The 17,707-nt window shown below is 41.2% G+C and overlaps 1 protein-coding gene across 1 annotated transcript; it reads left to right on the top strand.

Annotated features, from left to right (window-relative positions):
* Window positions 1-2,805: 2,805 nt before the first annotated feature.
* Window positions 2,806-10,553, top strand: CCDC23 (coiled-coil domain containing 23). Its single transcript, XM_006839647.1, has 2 exons — window positions 2,806-2,919; window positions 10,467-10,553. The coding sequence occupies exons 1-2, from the start codon at window positions 2,806-2,808 to the stop codon at window positions 10,551-10,553; spliced, it is 201 nt and encodes a 66-aa protein (XP_006839710.1).
* The last annotated feature ends 7,154 nt before the right edge of the window (window positions 10,554-17,707 follow it).

The following is a 17,707-nucleotide window of genomic DNA, read 5'->3' as shown; positions in this document are numbered from 1 at the left end:
GAATGGAAATGGTAAACACAGGGAGAGAGTGGGAAGAATAGTATAACATTCAAGGGATTGCAATCAATATCACAGGACAAAGTGTTAAATGGAATTGTTAAAAGGAAAACCAGTTTTTCTCTGTACACTTTCACCCAAATCAATAAAACAATAAAAAGTATAATTTTTTTAAATGAGGAAGGACATCAATCACAGGACCATTTCCCAGAATTGAAGACTATCAGTTTCCTAATCGAAAAATGTTACTAATTATGCAGCACAATAAATGAAAGAAGATTTACCAGGACACACCATTATGAAAATTCAGAACACCAAGGATTAAAAACTTATTCTTAAATCTTTCAGTAATAAACAAATAAGTAAAATTTACATGTAAATCAAAAATATGTAAAATTTACATAAGAAGCAACAGAAATAAGAATAAATTAAAGACTAGCAGCCTCCTAAGAAGTTAGAACAAAACACTGCCTTGTCCTGTGTCATCTTCACAATTACTGTTGTTCAACCCCACTATTGCTGCCACTGTGTCCACTGTGATGGGGTCCTCCTCTTTTTTATTGACCCTCCACTTTACCAACATGATATCCTTTCCCAGGGACTGGTCCTTCCTGACATGGCCAAAGTTCAATTCTTCCCAAATTGATAGAGTGACAAAGGCAGTGGGCCTGAACTTGTTTTCCTTTGGATTAGCCATTGCCCAGAGAATTCTGACTGAAATACACTTGCACTGACATTTATTAGCTGTGTAACCTTGAACAGAAACCTTGGTGCCACAGGGTTTGTGTGCTCAGCTGCTAACCAATAGGTCTGCAGTTCAAACCCACCAGCTGCTCCCCTGTACAGGGTTTCCGAGGCTGTAAATCTTTACAGGAGTAGAAAGCCTCATCTTTCTCCCGCAGAACAGCTGGTAGTTTCGAACTGCTGACCCTGAGGTTAGCAGCCTGATTCGTAACCACTATGCTACCAGAGCTCCTGGAAACCCTATAGGGGAGTTCTACTCTGTGCACAGGCTCGCTGAGTTGACATCAACTAGATGACAGTGGGCTTGGGGTTGTTTTACTTTGTCTTTAAAAAAAACAAAACCTTACACAAACCACTTAATTTACCAGTATCTTGGCTCCCTCATCTCTAAATGGGGATCGTGTTTTAGGCATTGATGGTTCAGTCTTAGAATTCTTGCCTTCAATGTAGGAGACCTGGTTTTGATTCCTAGCCACTGCAATTCCTGTACAGCCAACTGTCTGTCAGTGGAGGTTTTGGTGTTGTTAGGATGCTGAACATGTTTCAGTGGAACTTCCAGCCTGATACAAGCTAGGATCTACTTCCAAATATCAGGCAATAAAAACCCTATGGATCACAACAGTCAGATCCATAACAGATCATTTCTTTCCAGTGTACATGGGGGGTCACAAAGCATCGTGGCCAACTCAACAGCAGCTTAAGTATATGTCTCATACAGTTATTACCAGGAATAAATGAACTAGTACATGAGCTAGGGCCTAGAACAGTGTCTAAGCCCATATAGCAATCAGTTATCATTATTAGACTAAATAGAATTTCTGTTGTCCAAGTGTTTATTACCTATCATTTTTTGTCAATCCTTACAAACCCAAATGAAAAATGTTTGGCAATTTAATTTGCATCTCTTTAGTTATCAGTGAACTTAAATGTTTTTCTGTGTTTATTTGCCATTTGTACTCTCAACATTTCCTTTTTACAAGCAATGAAGCAAACAGGACCTCACTTAATCTTCCTAATGAGTTTGTGACTTAGAGCTGCAAACACCATCCCCCGCTTCTCAAATTAAGAAAATGCAGTTCAGAAAGTTAAAATTCTAGTGCTAGGTTTCAGATACCATCCTTCAAATCCTAGCAGCTGTCTTAACAAATTTCCCCAGGAATAACTGTTAGTGGTAAACCCCTAGGCGCGTCCTAACAAGACATTTCCAAGCATCCTCTCTGCGCACTCGCAGTCACTTATAGCGGAGGCGGGCCTTAGCTCGGTGTCCCCTCCGCCCCCTGGACCGCCTCCGGCCCCGCCCCTGGCCCCCAAGTGCTGGTCTTAGCCGGCTCGGAACGCTAGATCCAGAGGTAGGGAAAAGGCATAGATTTCCGAGCCCCGATTGGAGATCGGAGGTCCGATAGGGAAATGCAAACACTTCAGAGCCCTTTGATCACCGGCAGTGGCTGGAGCTGCCTGCTGCCATTTTACACCTGAAGAGGGCGGGAGGTGGGAGCTGCTCCTTGGGGCTAGGCGGCCTAAGGCGGACGGGGCGGAGTCAGGAGGCCCGGCTGTGCGGGCCGGGTTGTGAGGGCCCGGCGTGGACTGTGTCTGTACCGAGCGCTCTGCCGGAGCAGTTGGGTTGGTAATCATGATGGGAAAACCCCTGGTTCGAAGGCCAAAGACGGGGTGCGAAGCCGTGGCCTGCTCACTGCAAGACTTCGGCCGGTTTGCCCTTCCTGGGCCTCAGTGTCCGCATCATGATAACCGCCCCTCGCCGGTTCAGCCCTCTACAGTGTATGAAACTCACTCACATCGATGCACTTATTTGATTCTTACACAGCAGCCCTTGAGGGAGAAACGAAGGCTCAAAGCTGGGAGGGGATTTGCTTTTAGGGTCGCCTAGCGACCTGTAAATAACAGCGCCTTTTCCCCCCAAGTCACTTTGTGACATTCCTGTCAAGGGAAGGGGCTGAGTTGGGGGTCAGTTAGGCAAATGATTAGCAATCTTGTTTTTTGTTTATGTTTTTATTCAGCCTCTTTGTGTATCATCCAGATCAGAGCTGACGTAACAGAAGCCCAGCCATGGATCAACCGGCACGTAAAGAGAAATCCAAAGTTAAAGAACCTGTCAGCAGAGTCGAGAAGGCCAAGCAGAAATCGGCCCAGCAGGAGCTGAAACAAAGACAACGAGCAGAGGTGAGATTAAAGACGAGAAAGTCTGTATCGCTGTCGTCTCCTGGAGACGTTAGTGGCGTACAGGAAAAGTAGAGAAAACTGTGATGGGGAACCCTCCTCGCCTTCAGGTTTAGAGGCCATTGAGGTTCAGAATGATTCACATGCCAAGTTAATGTCAGAACTAAGATGGGTCCCAGTGCCCAGATAACTCCTGGCTTAGAGCTATTCTAGTTGGGACCTGAAGGAATGAGGAAAGGAAGAAAGGGAACAGGTATGGGTAAGAGTGAGAGACAGAGAAAGCAAGTGTCAGACACCACCAGTAGCTTCTAAAGTACCAGAGTACTTTAGACCCAAACTCTAAACCTAACAAAGTTTTGTTCCTGTGTTCTCTCAACACCAAAAATCAATTTGAGAATTAAAAACTTAAATTTACACTGCCCTTATTAAGCCACATTCAGACATGGGTTTATTATTTTAGTATTTAATTTAGTATTAGGAAAAAGCTTTCTGGTCTCCTTTTCTCCTTCCTATTCTTTTTTGTTTATTCCTTTTTGTAAGAACTTTTAAAATGCAGAAATAGAGAATATTTTAACATAGAGCTTGCTACTCAGTATCCCAGATTGGTAATGGTTAGTGTTTTGCCATATTTACATGGAGTCTTTTTAAAGTTAAGATAAAACATTCTGTGTAATTTTTAGTCCCCTTTGTTCATTTCCTGCCCTACAACCTTTTCCTCTCTCTACAACAACCACTTTTTTGTTTACTTAAAATATTTTTACATTCAAATAAATTAATGGATACCTTAATATACAATAGTCTCTTATAATTTAAATTTTTGCATTAATAGAATTCCATTGCATTTCTGCATTTTGATTACATTATATTTTTATAAAACTCTCCATGTTAATAGGAATTCTGGTGTGGCACTGTGGATTATATATGCGCTGGACAATAAAGTCAGTTTGAACTGCAAGGTCAGGGGCTCAAGCTCCCCAGCTGCATATTGGAAACCCTATACAGGGTCACTATGGGTTGGAACCGACTCAATGTCACTTAATAACAACAACAGCGCCTATGTTAATAGGAGCTATTCCTCTTAACTGCTTTTTTTAGGCTGTTTTGCAAATATACTTTATTATATTTACCCATTCAAATGTTTACATTCTTCAAACTTATGTAGACTGTTTTCTCTTAATGTAAGAAGACTTCAAAATGATGTGTTATTTCTACAAGGTGTTACTCATTAAAAATATTTAAGAGGAAATGTTTCTGGTTCAAGCCTATTCCAAGCTATGTTTGTGCTGTCAATGACTAAAGTCTTGACCCAACACCTCCACATTGATCTGCTTTACAATCCCCAATAATTTTAGTTCTTGCATATTTTGATTACCCAGTCTCTGCAAGAAATAGGCTGTAAGGTTAATTGGGTCCAAGTGAATTCATGATTTTAAATGCAGATCATTGTCACTAAAGTTCAAGCAAACTGTTTTGGTCCACCTCACCATTTCCTAAACCCTGTCATCCAATGCCTTCACTGCCAACTAAAAAAAATAAAAAAAGAAGAAGACTTCAAGCAAATATTCCTTAGGTTATTTATAGGTTTTTGTTCTTACTGTTATTTTCTGCTATTGCAAACATTGCTGCAGTGAAAAACATGTAAAGGTCTCCTTTGGCACTTGTGCTAGAATTTCTGTAAAGCATATAACTTTAAGTAGAATTACTGGGTCATATAATGTGCTCTACCACAAGGTCAATTTGAACCACAAGGTTGGCGGTTCAAACCCACCAGCTGCTCCTCAGAAATCCTATACAGGGTCGCTATGGATCAGAACCAACTTGACGGCACTTAACAACAACAAGGTATATACAAACTCCAGGTATGGCGCTATTGGATCAGCACTGGACTTCGAACCGCAAGGTCGAAGGTTCAATTCAAACCCATCAGCTGCTCCTCAGAAATCCTATACAGGGTCGCTATGGATCAGAACCAACTTGACGGCACTTAACAACAACAAGGTATATACAAACTCCAGGTATGGCGCTATTGGATCAGCACTGGACTTCGAACCTCAAGGTCGAAGGTTCAATTCAAACCCATCAGCTGCTCCTTGGAAACCCTATACAGAATCGCTATGAGTCAGAACCGACTCGATGGCACTTAACAACAATGACAGCAAGATACATATTTTTCAATTCTGACTCACATTGAACCTCATATGGCGAATAGAACTGCCCCATAAGGTTTTCTAGTGTTCAATCTTTACAGGGGTAAATTGCTAGGTCTCTTCTCCTATAGAGCTGCTGTTGTGTTCAAGCTACATACCAAGTGCTCAAACACTGAACCACCAGGGCTCCTTCCTCAAATTTACTAGACATTGCCAAATTGCTTTGAAAGGGATTCTACCAGTTTACACTTCCATGAGTAGTGTATAAGATATCAATTCTCATTTTCTTTTCAATTTGATAAGGTCAGACTTTGAATTATTTACCAATTTGATACACAAATATTGAGCTGCTACTAAGGAGCTCTGGTAGCATAGTGGTTACGAGTCGGGCTGCAAACCTTAAGGTCAGTGGTTCGAAACTACCAGCCGCTCTGCGGGAGAAAGATGAGGGTTTCTACTCCCGTAAAGATTTACACCCTCGGAAACCCTGTACAGGGTCGCTATGGGTCGGAACCGACTCGACGGCACTTAACAACAACAACAACTATGTGCCAAGGACTGTTCTAGAAACTTCCAATACATGACTGGACAAAGCAAACAAAAAATCCCTGCCTTCATGTAATGTGCTTTCTACTAAGGATCGGTAGACAATAAATACTGTGTTAATCTATACACTGAAGTCTACCTTTGGATTAAGGCTGTGTACCTGATTTCTAACAAATCATTCTCCCTTTTTAATCTCATCCCCAACCCCACCTGACCCAGGCTCACAATTTTACTGAATTAAAACTGTCCTTTGTGTATACTGTAAGGGTGGTTGTTGTTGAGACATTGTTCGCGTCATTGCTGATGCCCTCCCTCTGAAGGTCTATAGGTTAAATTTATTTGTCTGACTCCATATCCCAACTCATCCATGAATCCCAGTTCTCCTGTGTGACCTTGGACTAGAAGCTTAACCTCTCTGAAATGCAGTTCCTTTATTCTTCCTTTGTAAAATGAGAAGGATAACATCCACCTTATAAGATTGTTACAAAGAACAGAAATATTGTATGTAAAGCACGAAGAAAGTGCTCCAACAATAGTGCTTTCAAGCTGTTGACTTGCTTTTATTCTGAGGACTCTAAATTGAATGAATGATCATGTTTATGTTGACTGCCGAATTGTAATGCATCTTTATTAACCTTAACTTCTTTCTGGAACAAGGTAGGAATGTAGATATGAGCTCTATGACCCCATGAAGTGTTGTTTTTGTTGTTAAGTACCATGGAGTCGGTTCCGACTCATCGCAACCGTGTACAGGGTTTTCGAGGCTGTAAATCTTTACAGGAGCAGAAAGCCTCATCTTTCTCCCATGGAATAGCTGGTAGTTTCTAACTGCTGACCTTGCGGTTCACAGCCCAATTCATAACTACTACACTACCAGAGCTCCTCATGACCCCTTGAATTAGGCAGTATTATTAGCCTCATTTTATAGTGTAGTGCTATGGCTGGAGTCCTGTGGTTGATGAGGAACAGAGCTCAGAGCTAAACACAGATCCTGACCCTTGTCAGAACAGCTGCATTGCTGTTTTCTCTAGCTATATTGCCTGGAATATCATCTCCTAAAATAGCGATGTGACAAGACCCCTTGCAGAATGAAGAGATACAGTTTCTATTCAGTTCTGTAAAGATGCCACATTCCAAAAGATTAGGTGGGAAGCAGCTATGTGAAGTATGATTGGGAACTGAAGACAATTAAAACTTAATTTGGCAATTAAGGAGCGTTTGTCACTATTACTAGTGACCCTTTCCTACTTGGAAATCTTTTATTCTTTGGCTTAGATACCCTGATCCATTTTGAATCTCTTCTTTCTCTGCTTATTTCATTTTCCTGCTTATTTATTTCCCCCTTTTTACCATCCTGCTTTCTTGATCTGGTTGTCTCTAAGAAGTTATTTAATATCCCTTTCAGTCCCTAGCACAGTAATATGCACATTGCAAATGCTAATTACATCATTATTAAATGATGTTATTAAAGTTAATATATATACATATATATATATAAAGGCAAGGGGACTTCAGAAATTCCATTTTCTTTTTTGAAAAAAAACAAACTTTTTATTGTGAATTGATTGAAGGTTTACAGAGCAGACCATCAGTTTTACATCCAATAAATCACATATTTCGTTTCATTTCCATGATTATAATCCCCTCCATGTAAAAAAAAAAAAAATCCACTATCTTTTCATTCCATTTATTCATGAACTTTTTGAAACCCCCCTCATGTATGCACAATGAGCTCTGGTAGTCGGACTGCTAGTTCGAAACTACCAGCTGTTTCGTGGGAGAAAGATGAGGCTTTCTGCTCCCGTAAAGATTTACAGCCTCGGAAACCCTGTACAGGGTCGCTGTGAGTCAGAACCGACTCACAAGCACGTAACCGCCACCACCATGTATGTGTGGAATCCTGGCATGGTGCTGTGCGTTACTGCACTGGACTGCAAAGTCGGTTTGAACCATAAGGTCGGCGGTTCAAGCTCATCAGCTGTTCCTTGGATACCCTATATAGGGTCACTCTGGGTCAAAACGGACTCTACGGCACTTAACAACAACACAACATGTATGTGTATCTGTGTACATACACAGTGGGTAGATGACAGCCTCACTTGTGGACTGCTGCTAAGCTTCCTGAGAAGAGAGCAAAAAACTAGGTCACTCTTAAGTGGTCTACAAGGAGGTTCTTGGCCTAGGTAACCCTGCTGTGATGTGGCTTGAGAGTCCCCCTAGAATTACCATCTGTGAGTGGTACACATCACATGCTCACTGAGGTGCAAAGATCAAAAGGGTTGCCCATTATTCATGTCTGGAACATGATGAAAAGAGATAGGCAGATCTCTGAAGTGAATCGTTTCTAGACTTGTCAGCAAAGGGTTTGTAGACCATTGAATAACTAGAGCCCCAGTTTGCTGACGGATGAAAAAATAATTCAGTTCTGCTCACCTACCTCTGCTAGGGCAGCGGTGGTTCCATGGTAGAATTCTTGCCTTCTATGTAAGAGACCTGGGTTCAATTCCCAACCTATACACTTTATGCGCAGCCACCACCCATAGTCTCAGGGCTCTGCCAGTCTCTATAAGACCAGTAAGCTTGGTCATTTTATGATTTTTAGTTTTGTTCCACTTTCCTCTTCCACTCTATCCAGAACTTTCTAATGTGATTCCTTTGGAGCAGTTGATAGTGGTAGCTGGGCACCATCTAGTTCTTCTGGTCTCAGGGTTTTGGAGGCTGAGGTTCACATGGTTCATTAATCCATTGGACTAATTGTTTCCATATGTTTTGTATTTTCTTCACTCTGGTTTCTTCTCAGGGAGAGACCAGTAATTACATTTAGATGAGTCACTGCCTTCTTTTCACCCCACTGCTTGACCCAACCTAGGTCATGGGTCCACTGCCTCCTCCCTGGACTACTATAATAGACATTGTTGTTAAGTGCCGTTGAGTCAGTTCTGACTCATAGCAACCCTGTAGAGGGATTCCCAGGAGCAGCTGGTGGGTTTGAACTGCCCACCTGTGGTTAGCAGTCAAGTGCTTACTCTAGAACTCCACACCAGGCCTCCAGTGTAATCAATGTTGCTGTTGTTGTGAAGTGCCGTCGAGTCGGTTCTGACCCATAACGACCCTGTATAGGGTTTCTGAGGAGCAGCTCGTGTAATAGATACTTCCTGCCAAAACATATTGTCACTTTTGGCACATGGTGTCCAAAGCAGCTCACCAGCCCTTTCTTTGAGGGGTTGGTTTCTGGGTAGGAGGTTCAAATTACCAACTGTTTCATTAGTAGTTTTGTTGTTGCAACTGTATCTCTGGTTCTCAATTTGCGATCTTACAGATCTGTTCTACTGTGCATACTTCTATATCTAAGTAGAGTCTAGGTGATATTGTCACTTAACTCATTATGCCACCCAAGGACTCCAGATTGCTTACCTGTCGACTCCATCCCTCAAACTGCATCCAACTATCTTTGCCAAAAAAACATATAATCAAATTACACTCCTGTACAATTTGTTGTTGATATTCCAATAGTCGACCAGATAAAGTCTAGATTTCCTAGCATAGTGTCTAAGACCCCAGGCACTATAGAATAAGCACTGGACTGCTAACCACAAGGTTGACAATTCAAACCCCCCATCTACTCCTCAGAAACCCTATATAGAGTCACTACAAGTTGGAACCAACTTGACAGCACTTAATTACAGCAACAATCCCCATCTATAATATCCTTCATATTAGCCTACTTGGAATTCCCAGAATTGATTGTATACTTTTCCATTATATTTGTTGTTGGTGGTGTGTGCTATCGAGTTGGTTGCAACTCATAGGGACCCTGTATAAGGCTTCCAAGGAGCAGCTTGTAGGTTTGAACCACCAATCGTGCAGTTAGTAGTCTAGTGCTTATTCTACAGTGCCCCACCAGGATCCCTCCGTTATATTTATTTACTCATAATCTGCTGCACAAGACCTCTTAAAAGTGTTCAAGACCAAAGATAAAAGTTTGAGTTCTAAGGTGCGCCTGACCCAAGTCATGGTATTTTCAACAGCCTAACATGCATGTGAAAAGTGAACAACAAATAAAAGGAAGACCATAGAAGAGTCGATGCATTTGAGTTACGGTGTTGGAGAAGAATATGGAAAGTGCCATAGCGTGCCAGAAGAACAAATATACGTGTGTTGCAATAAGTACAGCCAGAGTGCTTCTTAGAAGCCAGGACGGGGAGACTTCGTCTCTCATACTTCAGACATGTTATCAGGAAGGACCAGTCCCTGGAGAAGGACATTGTGCTTTGTAAAGTGGAGGGTCAGTAAAAAAGAGGATGACCCTAAAGAGATGGGTTGACCTAGTAGCAGTTGTGATGGACTCAGTGTAAAAATAATTGTGAGGGCTCAAGCAGAACAACAGGACCTTCTGTTGTGCATACGGTCGCTGTGAATCGTAACCAACTTGATGACACCCAACAACCATATTCCCATATGACTCATTTATCATGTTCAGATTTCTACCTGTTCAGATCCTACCAATTCAGGGAGCCCTGGTGTGGCACTGTGGGTTAATGCGCAGGACTGCAGTGTCGGTTTAAACTGCAAGGTCGGTGGTTCAGACTCACTAGCCACTCCTTAGAAACCCTATACAGGATTGCTATGGGTTGAAACTGACTTGACGGAACTTAACCATGACAAAAATCCTTTCAAGATCAAATCAAGCCACCTCTCTCCTTCTTCCCTGGTTTCCCAAATGAAACTAGTATCTACCTTTCCTGTTTTCCTATAACTATCTCTACATTTTCAGTTTGTCCATTTTCAAATGAGTAAGCCTGCTATGTCTGCTGTACACCTGCCTCCATTGCTAATGTATTTGTTCCTCCCCTTCAGATCTATGCCCTCAACAGGGTCATGACAGAGCTGGAGCAACAGCAGTTTGATGAGTTCTGTAAACAGATGCAGCCTCCTGGAGAATGAATTAAAGCTAGAGGGGACCTGGAAACTCTGTGAGCCTTGTTTCCGGTGTTAAGCCAAGGTGGCTCATTCGGAGCCTTACAGAACTGGACAGAAGATATTTGTATTATTCCTAACCCTGGGTAAAATCTGAATGTATCTCCCATATGTAACTTCCACCTTTCTGGTTCCTGCAATCTGGATTGGCCCAATGCTGGCTGAAGAGACTTTTTTCCTTCTTTTTTCTTCTAAGAAAATAGATTTTTAAAAAATAAAAAAAAAAAAAAACTTTTTTTATTGTTTGAGAAAAATCCCTGTTTCCTGTGAAACTGTATATCTTTATCAAAATACCAATAAAACATTAATAAAATGTTCGTTTGTTCATACTTTAAATCGGGGGTACCTAGCCATAGAAAGGAGTCCTGGTTTGGTGCTGTAGGATAAACAGTCAAGGTCTGTTTGAACCATAAGGTCGGTGTTTCAAACCCACCAGGTGCTCCTCGGAAACCCTATTCAGGGTCGCTATGAGTCGGAACTGACTTGACAACACTTAACAATAACAGAAGCAATAGAAAATGAATAAAAGTTGAGGTGAGCAGAGGGAACACTTTCTCCTTCAGAAGGAAAAAAAAATGCATGGCTGCTTTTAGTTTTCATTCTTCCAGGGTCTAATGCTCTGCACGCCCTGCTGACTGTAAGTTTTTAGTCATAAGTGTCTAAAATATGGTGCATTCTACTCCCACATCAGCTACTGGTCAGGGCTGATGTCTCAGAAGCTAAGATTTCCCACCTCCTTGAGCTTGTAGGTAGGGGGCAGTAGGTTTATACCCACAAGAAGAGGGGATTGCAGGTGCTTTTCTGTTTGTCAGTTTGGGGGGATACTTCATCAGGCCTTGAAACAGACTTGTGATGGGCATATTCTGATGTCCCTCAGGAAACCAGCCAGCCACCCACCTACCTGCCATTTTTAAGTGTAGAAATGTAAAGTTGTTTTTATTTCAGATATTCATATTTTAATGGTGGAGAAAAGAAGAGATTGCTCTTTCAGGATATTTCATTTCTAGGTATTTCTTGAAAGTAGGGGAAGGATTGCAGAGAGGTGAGTAAGTTTGGAAATAAGGCAAATCATTCAGAGTAAAACCACCAAACACGATCACTTCTTTTACTCTACAAGCTGGAAATGCCTCTATTTTCCTGATGGGTGCAGAGAACATCTCAAGTTAACCCCATGTCCTCTGTCTCCCTGCTGCCTCTGAAGTCACTGGGAATACTGTTACCATTGCTTTGGATTCTAAAAGGAGCAAACTCAGGAGTAAATGGATATAAGGAACTTGCTACCACTGTAGAGAATATGTTTTTAAGACCTCAAATTGTAATTAAAGATAATCTCTACATAGGTTATCCTTTAAGTGGGAGTTAGGTTTTATAGTGCCCTGCTAAATTTGTGTTGAGTGAGCTTTTTATTTTTATTTAGGACCAGGGTTGGAGGAAGCTATCTTTATAAACTTTAAGGAGCTGTGGAATGCTATAAAAATGAGCAGTTACTGGAGCCAAGTACAAGTTCTACTACTTTGGATATGTTCTTCACTTTTCTCATCTATGTAATGGAATCATTCCTTCCTCTCAGGATCACTGTTAAGGATTACATAAGATAATATATGTAATAGAGCCTCAGCAAATGTGACTTTCCTTCCAACCACCTCATGTTATGTCATGGAAAATGTTTTAAGTCTTAAATAACCAGGTAATTTGAGCTGAAATTGCCTATAATTGCCCAACTGGTGCTGGGAGTATCATAGGTTTTCCCCGTGTCCTCTGTGTGTCTGAGTGTTCCAGCGTGAGTGTTGGAAAGGTTCTGATTATATGTTGCAAAGTGCTTGTATTATGTCTAAGCCTTGGATCTATTTTGTCTTAGAAAAGGGCTCTAATAGGTCAGAATTTTTAAACTTCAGATGGTTGTGAAAATCAGTGTATTGGAACATAAATCATCATCTGTTTTTCTTTTTAGTGAAAGAATTAGCTAAGTGCCATCCAGTGGGTTCCAACTCATAGTGATCCTATGTACAACAGAACGAAACATTACCGGGTCCCATGTCATCCCCACAAATGGTACATTTGAGCCCATTGTGTTAATCCATCTTTTTGAGGGTCTTCCTCTCTTTCACTGACCCTCTATTTTACCAAGCATGATGGTCATTTCCAGGGACTGATCCCTTCTGATAACATGTCCAAATATGTGAGATGAATTCTTGCCTTGCTAGCTTAGCTTCTAAGGGTTCTTCTGTCTGCACTTCCCCCAAGACATATTTATTTGTTCTTCTAGAAATCCATGGTACTTTTAATATTCTTAGCCAACATCATAATTGAATTGCATCAAGTGAAAGAATAGATTCAAAAGTATGTGACAGGAATATTTCATGAAGCTTATGTTTCAATCTTATATATACTTGTGAATGTGTGCTGATTTTAATGTAAGTTACTTCTTACTGTGAGTTATGGTGTTAAAATGTTTGCAATATAAGAAAATTTCTGAACCAAGACAAGAATGGATCATCTTATTATTCACATTTTAAAGAAAAAAAATTTTTCATTTTCTACCTCTGAGAAATATCCAGCTAAAGGCTTGAGCCCTTTGTCTCCATAATTGCAGTAGCATGGAAAAGCCAAGGCTCACATGAGCATTTAAAAAAAAAAAAAAACACTGCTTTTGAGTTGATTCTGACTCATAGTGACCCTATAGCAGAGTAGAATTGCCCCCCTAGGGTTTCCAAGGCTGTGAATCTAAACTGAAGTCGACTGGTTCATCGTTCTCCTTCAGAGCAACTGGTAAGTTGAGTTCAAACTGCTGAACTTTTGGGTTGGCAGTCCAATGCTTATCCCACTGTGCCACCAGGTCTCCTCAGATAAACCTGGTTAATGAAAATGAGGAGCACACTATTTTTGCATACCTGCCTGGAATTCCCTAACCTTGATGGGATCGTTTCTGTTGCACAGTGAATTGTAGCTCTTCTACCAGTCTTTGTAACTCCCACCAAATAATCGGTGGGACCATGCAAATAGGGTGTAAGAGACTCTAACATGGGGACTGGCCAGTTTTGTCACTCTGCTAGGTTTAAAATGAGCCATCTCAGAAGCAGGAACAGAAGATTGCAAGACCATCAAGAAAGGAGAGTCACAAGCAGAGCACATCTTTTCAACCCTGAGATCCTTGAGTCGGGAAATAGCAGCAGCAGAGGCCACAGCATGGAAAGGTGCACAGAATGAGTAAAGCTGAGTGTCTCTGGCTTGCAGAATTGTGTGCCCGCTAGGCATTTACTAGTAGCGCTAAAGGAGCTGGTAACACCTGGCCAAGCAGGGCAGAGGCCAAAGGACCACATGACTCCGAGGCCAAGGACAAAAGACTTGATGACTGCGAAGAGGTGTTCCTAACCAGAGAACTGCTGTGTCCTGAGTTGTTTCTGATCTTGAATTGAACCCTGTTTACTTCCTTAATAAACCCTCTAACTATGAGTCTTTGAGTTCTGTGTGGTCATTGCAATGGATTCAGAATAGGATAAAAGAGGGTGGAGGCAGCCTCAGAGGCGACATGGCCTTAGGCTAATATGGAGTTTGAGTCACAGTTTTCCTTGTGGAATCAGAGATCAGACATGGCCCCCACAGTTTTTGCACCCTCCCATTATCTCAGAGGTAAGAGGAGATCATTTTGAAGCCCTGAGTCAAGAAAATCAGTAATAACAGCATTGACTTTGAAAGTTGGGTCGCCCAGGTCTGACTCAGGTCCACCACTTACTAATGGTGTGAATGCAGGGCAAGTTTTCATCTCTCTCAGTCTGTGGCTCTCAAACATTTTGGTCTCAAGATCTCTTTACACTAAAAATAAGTAGTGAAGACTGTAATCATGTTTATGTGGATTGTATCTATAATAATAGTGTCAGAAATTACAACAGAAAAGTTTAAAAATATTCATTAACCCATGAAAAATAAAAACTATTACAAGTTAAGAATTTTTTTCATGAAAAATAATTATTTTCCAAAAGAATCATCTGGTGACAAGAGTACTATTGTTTTACGTTTTTGCAAATGTCTATCTTATGTGGCTTAGTAGAACATAGCTGGATTCCCAATCTGTTTCTGCACACTGGATTCTTATACCGTTTACGAGTGAAATCCAGCCTCACGTGGATATGTAGTTGAGAAAGAAGGGAGCGTTTTATTATTTATATATTTCTAGATATTATTCTTTGATGCTGTACCAAAACTCAGTAAGACAAGTTTCTTGCAAAGGCTAATTGCAACATGATATCTTAATGCCATAGCAATGAACTTTCCATAGTGTGATACACTAAAATCCATTTGTCTTTGAATATTGTCCTTTGAATTGATCTTTTACCCATGGATGATTTTGTAGCATCATCCATTGGTCATTTAGAAAACATTACTACAATGATCTTCCAAATGTTAAATTCATTATACAACTTTAAAAGCAATTATTCACTAATGGCTCCACCAATCTCATCAGAAAAGTCCTAGGAAACTGTCAAGCTCATGGTGGTGGATACAAGTTTTCCAAACTTCTCATTTTCAGTTGCAAGCCAAAATGTTATCCTTGGCAACAAAAGTTTATCTTGAAATGATAGGCTCACTCAGTTCATTTTCAAAAAATCCAAATACTCAAGTCTGAAAAACCCCAGTTTGTCTGTCATCCTTTAGTGTTTCATGAAATAAGCTGCTAGTTCAGCACAAACTCAAGTGCGTTTCCTCAAGACACTCATCACAACTTCAGTATGCAGCAAAACGACACCAAAGATATGCTTTCTGCATAGTTCCCAGAAAGCTTCAATGTGCAGAATGTTTCTGAAAGTATACCACCAGGTGCCACTGCCTTAATTCATACCAAGATGCAGGCAGTTATACTCACCATTGCTTTTGCACCAAAATGTCAACATGGTGACATTGTAGTCCCTGTTTCGTGTTATGAAGAAAAGATTTTGAACCTGAAATCACCTCAGAAACATTGGAAGTCTGCAGATCACACCTTTGGAACTGATAACCTTAAGCCTCTGGTGTGCTAATAACACCTCCCTTATTGGGTTGTTTGGGGGAGTGAAAGAGTAAAGGGCAAGGAACAGTTCCTAAATAAATACATGTAAGAGCTAAATAAATGTTAAATACTATTATTGTGGTTCCTCTAACTGTAAAGGTGTGGGCAGGGGAGGAAGGCCAGAGGGAAGAGAAGGAAACAATTTAACACCTTTCACATGCCATTCACTATTCTAGGTATTTTATCAGTCATTACAATGAAGCCACAAAACAACCCCGAGAGGAAGTAAATACTGCATTTTACAGAAAAGGAAATGGGCTGAGAGAGATTAGGCCTTTTCCTGGAGGCAGGAGCTTTAAAGAAAAGAGCAGAACTCTCAGTCACCTGATTTCCATTCACCGGACACAGGAGTAGTACTGCAGGATGTGTCTTGGGACCAGATGTTGACCAGGAGGGAAATCTACACTCCATCTCAAGTGTAGGACTAGCAGAACTGCCTAGAATCAAGAACTGCATCTCTGGGGTTTCATCAGTTCCCCTGTTGTTGGTGAGTGCCGTTGAGTCTGTTTCCAACTCATAGAGGCCCTGTATAGGGTTTCCAAGGAGTGATTGGTGGGTTTGAACCACCAACCTTGTGGTTAGCTGTCCAATACTTATCCTACAGCCCCACAACTGGATTCTCATCTCTTCTCCAAAGAAGTGGCATTTTTAATAACCTGCTCTTCTCACTTCTTCCTAACAGAAAGAAGGACTGTTCTCTTTTGGAAAATACCTGAGGACAGAAATAATGGAATTGAAAAATTAACTTAAGCGTCCTGATGCCCCAGAGCCAATGTAGATGTGTGGCCATACATCCCTGTCTTTGCACAGGGACACAGCTAGAGGCTCTCAGCTGACCTACACAACGGTCACTAATCCATAAAAGGCTTGAAGCTAGGAAGTTTTAGTAATTATTATACCTAACAAACCATAATTTACATATCCAAAGGGGTATTTTCCTTTACAAAGCAGTCCTCTTGCAGGGTCTACATTATTGATTTTAACCCTGCTCAAAACTGTGTCTTCTAAAAAAATAGTTTCACGTTTTAAAAACAGTCATCTTGCTGCCAGCATGCCTAATCTCTAAACAAAGCAAGACGCAGAAGTTTTAAAGTGTTAAAATACAGAATTTTAAAGTAAGTTTACACACATTCAAAGTGAACAACTAAAGTCCACTGATGAGCTCGGTTCCACAGAATCAGTCTGCAAGTGTATGTAATGCCCTACCCATCACTGGTAGTGTTGCAGCGCGAATCAGAAAGAACTCAACTCTGAAAACTGAAAGAACACAGTTATTGCCTGCGGCCAGAGTGTCAACTCAAGCCCAAATCAGTCTGACCCCAAAGTGAGGAGGGGAACAGGGTTTTATACAAGAAACACAGAGCGGTTAGAACACACAGACTTGTCTTGTCAGCTGGGGTAGTAAATTCCAGCAGACCCTTATCCTGTAAGTGGGAGTAAACTAACCAATAAACCCTTATGTTGGCTGTATGGATGGGCTAGGTTTTATCTTGTATGTTCAGGTGTCCTTGGGTCATTCTGGCCTTCAAGGTTTTTCTATAAGAAGTTTATTATTTTTCCATAGGGTGAGGTGGCGGGGAAGAGGGCAGCATGGTGAACTATGCTATCATATTTCAAATGGCAAATGGGGGCTGTTAGTTATACTATAATATTTTAAATGTGGGGTATCAGTTATAACAGTAGGACTCCTGGTATGGCACTGTAGGATCAGCATTGGTCCAGCACAAAGTCAGCAGTTCAAATCCCCAGCTGCTCCTTGGAAACTCTCTACAGGGTCAGAAGGAACTTGAAAGCACTTACCATCACTGGTAGAGCAGAGGCTGGGGGCTATACCAATTCCAGAGGGTTTCAGTCCTGTCCATTCTTAATGTAAATGGTCACCCAGCTAGGAACAGAGTCAAAGTCAAACCTAGCCCAAATTTAGCTTGGAAAAAAATTCTCCCTATATGACAATTATTGTCCCAAGGGATTCAGAACCCAGAATAGCGAGAAAGAAATGGAAACTACTGGCCCTCCTGCGCGTTGCTCTGGTTCAAAGCACATGCACATCATAGGGACAAGGACAGATTTAGTAAGG

Source organism: Chrysochloris asiatica, unplaced genomic scaffold, assembly GCF_000296735.1.
Source record: "Chrysochloris asiatica unplaced genomic scaffold, ChrAsi1.0 scaffold00026, whole genome shotgun sequence".
NCBI classification, from domain to species: Eukaryota; Metazoa; Chordata; class Mammalia; order Afrosoricida; family Chrysochloridae; genus Chrysochloris; species Chrysochloris asiatica.
The sequence above is the reverse complement of the archived record's forward strand: the minus strand, read 5'-3'. Positions and strand labels throughout refer to the sequence as shown.

Coding starts and splice junctions, on each gene's coding strand:
- CCDC23 (XM_006839647.1), top strand. CDS start 2,806: ATGGATCAACCGGCACGTAAAGAGAAATCCAAAGTTAAAGAACCTGTC. Junction 2,920..10,466: donor AACAAAGACAACGAGCAGAG/GTGAGATTAAAG, acceptor CCTCCCCTTCAG/ATCTATGCCCTCAACAGGGT.